General features: G+C 49.7%; 1 protein-coding gene across 1 annotated transcript; it reads left to right on the plus strand.

The window, feature by feature from the left end:
- Nucleotides 1-1505: 1505 nt before the first annotated feature.
- On the plus strand, nucleotides 1506-5073 carry LOC308260187 (transmembrane protein C1orf162 homolog; the record flags this gene model as incomplete). The annotated part of the gene is made up of 5 exons (XM_080691500.1): nucleotides 1506-1542; nucleotides 3777-3843; nucleotides 4238-4332; nucleotides 4640-4689; nucleotides 4918-5073. 5 exons carry the CDS (start codon nucleotides 1506-1508, stop codon nucleotides 5071-5073), a joined length of 405 nt encoding a protein of 134 aa, XP_080547626.1.
- Between the last annotated feature and the right edge of the window lie 1494 nt (nucleotides 5074-6567).

Raw genomic sequence — 6567 nt, forward strand, 5'->3', positions numbered from 1 at the left:
AGCTCGAAGGTAGAATGGCTCTGGATTCAATCCCTAGTACAATTTTTTTTAACATAATAAGTGGAACTCTAGTCTAGACAAGGATATTGACATTCTTGAAAAGACAACACGTGCCCGACATGGTAGTGCAAACCTCTGATCCTAGTACTTGAGAAGCAGAGACAGGAGGATAACAGGCTCAATGCCAGCCTCAGCAACTTAGCAAGACCGTGGTCTGAAATAAAAAACAAGCCAGGAGCAGTAGCGCACTAAGATAGGAGGGCTGCAGGTTTGGGGCCAGCCTCAGCAACTTGGCAAGCTCTCTAGCAACTTAGTGAAATCCTGTTTCATAATAAAAATGAAAAGGGCTGGGGTGTAGCTTGGAGGCTGAATGCCCTTGGACTCAATCCTCAGTACACACACAAAAAAAAAAAAAGGAAAGGAGAGAGAGAGGGAGGGAGGGAGAGAGAGAGAGAGAGAGAGAGAGAGAGAGAGAGAGAAGGAGAGAGAGAGAGTGAGAGAGAGAGAGAAGGAGAGAGAGAGTGAGAGGAGAGAGAGAGAGAGAGAGAGAGAGAGAGAGAGAGAGAGAGAGAGAAAAGAGAAATGAAGAGAAGAAAATAAATCTTTAAAGGGCTGGCTTGGAGGTAGAATGATCCTGGGTTCAATCCCAGTACAAAAGAAAAGGAGAAAGGAAGGAAGGGAAGGAGAGAGAGAGAGAGAGAGAGAGAGAGAGAGAGAGAGAGAGAGAGAGAGGGAGGAAGGAGAGGGAGGGAAGGAGGGACAGAAAGAGGGAAGGGAGAGAGGAAGGAAGGAAGAAAGGAAGGAAGGAAGGAAGGGAGGGTCTGTTGGTTCCCAGAGGAAGGAACTCCAAGAGCAAGTTAATCTAAGTTTACCGAGCACAGCCAGGGAAAGGTGAGGTGGGCACATGAGTCCTGGATGACACTTCAGTATTAAAATCATCCTTTTCAGCCGGGCGTGGTGGCGCACGCTTGTAATCCCAGCATTTGGGAGGCTGAGACCGGAGGATCGCGGTTCGTGGACAGCCTCAACTACTTAGTGATGCCCTCTGCAACTCAGTGAGACCCTGTTTCAAAATTAAGAATAAAAAATTGGGTGGAGGGTGTAGCTCGGAGGTCAAATGCCTCTGGGTTCCATCCCCAGACCCGCAAAAAAAAAAAAAAAAAAAAAAAAAAAACACACCATCCTTTTCTCTGCTCTCACTTCAATACTTACCAAGCAAAATTGATTTCAATGTGTTCTCATAGAATGTGCTGTTTACATCGACATGTCCCGCATGCCCTTCCAGTTTATCAGTTCTAGAGTAACCAGTCAATTCTGCAGTGCCCTGGTAAGATCAGGTTTTTCGATCTACAGGGCAGCGGAGCTGACGTAATCACACCGGGTAAAGTGTGTGTCCAGTGAAGCGCCTGAGACCCACCGACGGCTCAGGCTCTCCATCATTGTCAGACAGCTGCCTCTTCTTTTCAAGCCAAGAGGCACCTTTCTTATTCTCAGCGGAAGACAGCATGGGCGGAAGCAACTCCAAGCCTCCACTCCAAACTGGTGAGTTCAGTGCAGCAACGGCTCCCTGCCCCACTGCTGAGCAACGTGAGCTGCCAGAACTGTGCTCAAGGGCTGCGGCGGGGCGGGGCGGGCCTGGCTGGTGCATTTCTGAAGGCGGAGGAGCCAGATTTTACCATGCTGTGGGTCTGACTGCTAGGCAGCTAGGTAGAAATAAGCAGGTCAGGGCAAGATTGGGATGGACCTGAGGGGAAGTCAAGCAGGCCTTTGTGGATGGAAATGCCCCTACCCAGCTGTGGTTAGAGAAGCACAGAGACAGCAGGAGGTTAACCTTGCTGCATGCATGACCCCTCCCAGGGCTTCACTTAGGCACTGATGAAAAGTTCCCACTCCTGCAAGAACAGCCCAAGCCGGTTGTGATGGCACACATTTGTAATCTCACCATTCCGGAGGCTGAGACCGGAGGATCGCGGTTCACGGACAGCCTCAGCTACTTAGTGAGGCCCTCTGCAACTCAGTGAGACCCGGTTTCAAAATAAAGAATAAAAAATAGGGCTGGGGGTGTAGCTCAGAGGTCAAATGCCACTGGGTTCCATCCCCAGACCCGCAAAAAAAAAAAAAAAAAAAAAAAAAAAAAAAAAAAAACAGCCCAGATGCACTAAGCTGCAGTGGGGGAAAGAAACAGCGACCTCCCCAAATGTACAGGTGGGTTGGGGGCAGGGTGGGGAGAAGTTTCTAGACTGAATGAAGATTGACACATGGAAGATTCAACTTGCGCCATTTCCCACTTCTGGAAACAGACTGCTCCAGACCCTTTGTGGAGCATAACCCCTCTGTTCCATGCCGTTTTCCACTCTGGAAAGTGACCCATTCCAGATGCTTTTTTTCTGGAGTGTAACCTTGACTCTTTCTCTGAAATGTGACCCCTTTCTCACTACGGTGGTCTTCTCACTCCAACTGCTCTTAATAAACCTCTATGCTTCCCTATTTGTGCTTTCCGTTTGAAGTCTTTCTCGCAGAAAAAGCAAGAAACAAGGAAAAGAACACGTCCTGTAACATTGTATTTCTAGGAGAGAGTATCGCCCTGTTATCTAAGGCCACAGAGAGTGAAAGGGGGATCCTGGAGGAACAGCTCAACCTCCAGTTTTGAGTAGGCACCTGGACAGTGTGAGCTCTGGGGAAGCCATGCTGACTGCTCTTGGCCAGGCAGTGCTGAGAGTGTCCTGCAAACAAGCAAGCAAAGAGGAGGAGGAGGAGGAGGAGGAGGAGGAGGAGGAGGAGGAGGAGGAGGAGGAGGAGGATGAGGACGAGGACGAGGACGAGGAGGACGAGGACGAGGACGAGGAGGAAAGGAAAGAAGGAAAGGAAGGAAAGGAAGGAAGGAAGGAAGGAAGGAAGGAAGGAAGGAAGGAAGGGGCAATTCCCAAGGCCAAAGGGCTTTGGGAAGACGGCTCGGCTTTCACTGTTGAGTCTCACTCTCTAACCTAGAGATCCTCGCTGACATCAGTGAGAGCACATTTCCCCAGGGCTTCCTGCTAAAATTTTTGTGGAGACACATCACACACACACACACACACACACACACACACACGCACACTTTCTTTTAAATTTAAGGGACACATGGGCTGTAGAACACTAAGCTCTTCCTTTTTTTCCATCTGTAGAGCTGGTAGTTTTAAGCTTTAGTTCTAATTCTCATTTTTTTTTTTAACTTTCGTTCTTTATTTAGGTACTGGGAATTGAACCCATGAGCATTCTACTTCCAAGATACACCCCCAACCCTACATTATTTTTATTTTGAAACAGGGTCTCACTAGGTTGATAGAGTCTCACTATTTGCTGAGGCTGTTCTTGAACCTGTGATCCTTCTGTCTCAGCCTCCCAAGTACTGGGATTACAAACATGTATTACCATGCCCACCTCCTAATTTTCACTTTAAAAGACTTTTTTTTTTTTTTTTTTGGTGGTACTGGAAGCCCTTCTTCCTCCGGGCTACACTCCCAGATCTATTTTATACTTTTTATTTGGAAACCGGGTCTCTAAAGCCAGCGCGGCTGGCTTTGAACCTGCGCGATCCTCCTGTCTCCGCCTCCCAAGAGCGGGGATTACAAGCGTGCGCCACCACGCCCGGCTAAAAGACTTTTAATTTTTACTTTGCCGCCCGCCCGTCACCAATCTCCATTGGGTGCTTGGGTAGTCAAGGCACCTGGGACACTTCCTGGAAGGACTTCATGACAAGTGGCAAGTCCACAAATCCCTCTCATGTTCCCTCATAGGCACCGTCTCCACGCTGGCCCCAGCCCCGGTGACCAGCTCTGCACCCTGTCTCTCCAGCCACCCCAAGTAAGTGAGCATCTGCCTGTCTGTTTCATTCAGTCCCTCGTGGCATTTGACTTTACACTGACAGCTTCGGCTTAGGGACGGTGGGAGGAGCGTGGGAGGAAAAGACCAGAAACAGTGGAAGAACTGCGTCGGTGTTTGATCCTAGGAGTACAGTTTTAATCATGGTATCCCCGAAGCCTATAAAATGTGTGTTGAAGGGGAAAGGATGGTGAGAAAGTCCACGGATTTTTTTTGAGGCCTCAAATGCCTCTGAACTCCAAAGCAAAGCGTTGCCAGTCAGCGGGAGAGGGCAACAGTCCACCAAGGGGGCCGAGCGCGCTCTAGGCTTGCCCGCGGGTGGGGAGGCCTTCGAAAGGCCCAGCAGCTCATCCGCTCCCATTTTTTGCGTAAACAGCACAGAACATTTGATCCTGGCCTTTTTTGCCGGGGTTCTACTGACACTGCTGCTGATGGCCTTTGTCCTCCTCATCATAAAGAGCTGCAGAAAATGTAAGTGGTCTCTGAGGAATGCCTTCTCACTCTGCCACTGAGGGCAGAGTAGCCAGGAGCAGGTGACATGGGAGGAGTGTGTGTGTGTGTGTGGTGTGTGGATGGGGGTGGTGGTGATAAAACTCACTTAGCCCACCCTCGATACAGACCGCAGCTCTATTTCCTTCCCTGCTCTTCCGTCCTGCCCTCCCCGCGCCCAAACCCCCTTCCCATCTTCTCCTTCACCCAAGATTGAAGGGAGAGGCTCTCCGCTCCTTCCGGCCCCATTGGTGAGACGTGCCCCTCTTCTTCCTGGTACTTGTCACAGGTCACTACAGTCCCCAGGCCCTGGATCCTCCCTCAGCTCCTTCTGCCAAGGTGAGATCACCGTGAGGCTTCCTAGGCACCGGCGGCCACTGCCGTTGGGCGGTCCCTCTGTCTTCTGCACTCCTAGCTGGAAGAGTAGCATTACTCTCTAGATTCTGGGCAAGTGCTTCTCTTAAAGCATTCTTATCTTTCAGTACCAAAGCTACAGTTGCCTCTAAAGAGACACCTTTTGCTCCATGTTGAATTCACCCATTCCTTTATTTTTTTCTCCCATCGAAGCTTTCATCCATACCAGAGGATTCACTTACCTATGCCAGCATGACTTTCAACCCCTCAGAAGAAAAGAGTCATCACTTAAAGAAAAACCATCCTGCAAACTCGAACCCCGTCATCTATGCTCAGATTAAAACGACAAACTCACCCAGGGAGGCTTGAGTCCAGTTCCTCTCATCTCGATTATTCTACACGTTATTTACCCCTGTTCTACAACGTTTGGACTGCAGCCCATGTGGAACTGCGGTCACTTATTTAGCCATGATCTGAAGTGCTGGCCAGCAGTCTGGAAGACCAGCAGTTAGTCCTTCTCCTGGCCAAGGAAGAGATTGCTGGCCCTCTCACTTGAAGGGACAGCCTTTTCCTTGAGGGCCTTCCTGCCCTCCCAAGGTATGTGGGACAGGGCTCAGCGTACAACAAATATGCCCCAGTGTCACTGATTCACCCGAGAGAAGCCAACCAAATGAACAAACTATCGGGAATTTGGAATAAAGGCAACCCCCCACCCCCTGCACGCACAAATGTCGGCTCCTTCTTCCTCCCTTGTTAGTCTTTACCTCCACCTTCTTCAGAAGTCAGGACCAGAGTACTTCACAAATACAAAGCATATATCGTCTAAAGCACTATTCAAATGTGGGTTCCTATCTGCTTCCTTAAGAGATATGCATAACAACTATGAGGGTGACGCCGAAGTGGCAATGGAGACCCCTAGAATTATACCAGAAATGTGGAAATTCTGTCTGCCAGACAGAGCTGCAAGCTGTGGGCAGTGACGTCAGGCTAAAGAGCCGCCACGCCTGCTGCACCGGACAAGGCCCTGGGGCAGGGCTGCCCAGGCCCTCTGGGGATCACACACCGCCACCGTGCGCCCCGAATGCTGGACACGGAGCTACCCGGCTCAGCGCTTGCCCTGCCAGCGTTCAGTCTTGCTTTGGTCCCATCCCTTTTCTCTATGCCCCAATGCCTCCCTTTTGAAATGGAAGTGTTTATTCAGTGTCATTGGATTTTGGAAGCACGTAACTTGCTTTTTTATTTTTTACATGGGTTCATAGAGAAGAGTTTGCCTTGGGTCTCGGAGCAGACTCTGGACTTGGACTTTCGAGCAGTGCTGGAACTGTTAGGACTCTGGGGACTCTTGGAGATGGATTGGGTGCATTTCTTCACTGTGAGATGGGCATGGGCTTTGCGGAGACGGGGGTAGATTTTATGGTTTGGGTTTGGAAGGATCGTGTGTTGAAAGAACGTTCCCAAAGCAGCAAGGTTTAGAGATGGGATGCGGCCAGCGTGGCCTCGGGGACGATACAGGTCCCTGGCCTCCTCCTCTCACTCTTTGCTCTCGTTGCTGTGACTGAGAGAGGCGTTTCTCCACCATGTGCCTGCCACCATGGCTTCCACATGGACTAAACCTCTGAATCTTCTCTAAGTTGTTCTGATCAGATATTTTGGGCATAACAAGTGGATAAGTAAACTAAAACACCAAGATATTCTATTAAATGAAATTTCAAGCTGTTGAACTGAATTCTAAATATTTTTATTCCTGTACAATCGAGAATTAGTGTGTGTGTGTGTGTGTGTGTGTGTGTGTGTGTGTTTTGCGCGTTTGGGGGTGGAACCCAGAGACATTTGACCTTCGAGCTATACCCCCTGCCCTATTTT

The sequence above is a fragment of the Muscardinus avellanarius genome (genome assembly GCF_963383645.1).
Source record: "Muscardinus avellanarius genome assembly, chromosome: 3".
NCBI lineage: Eukaryota > Metazoa > Chordata > Mammalia > Rodentia > Gliridae > Muscardinus > Muscardinus avellanarius.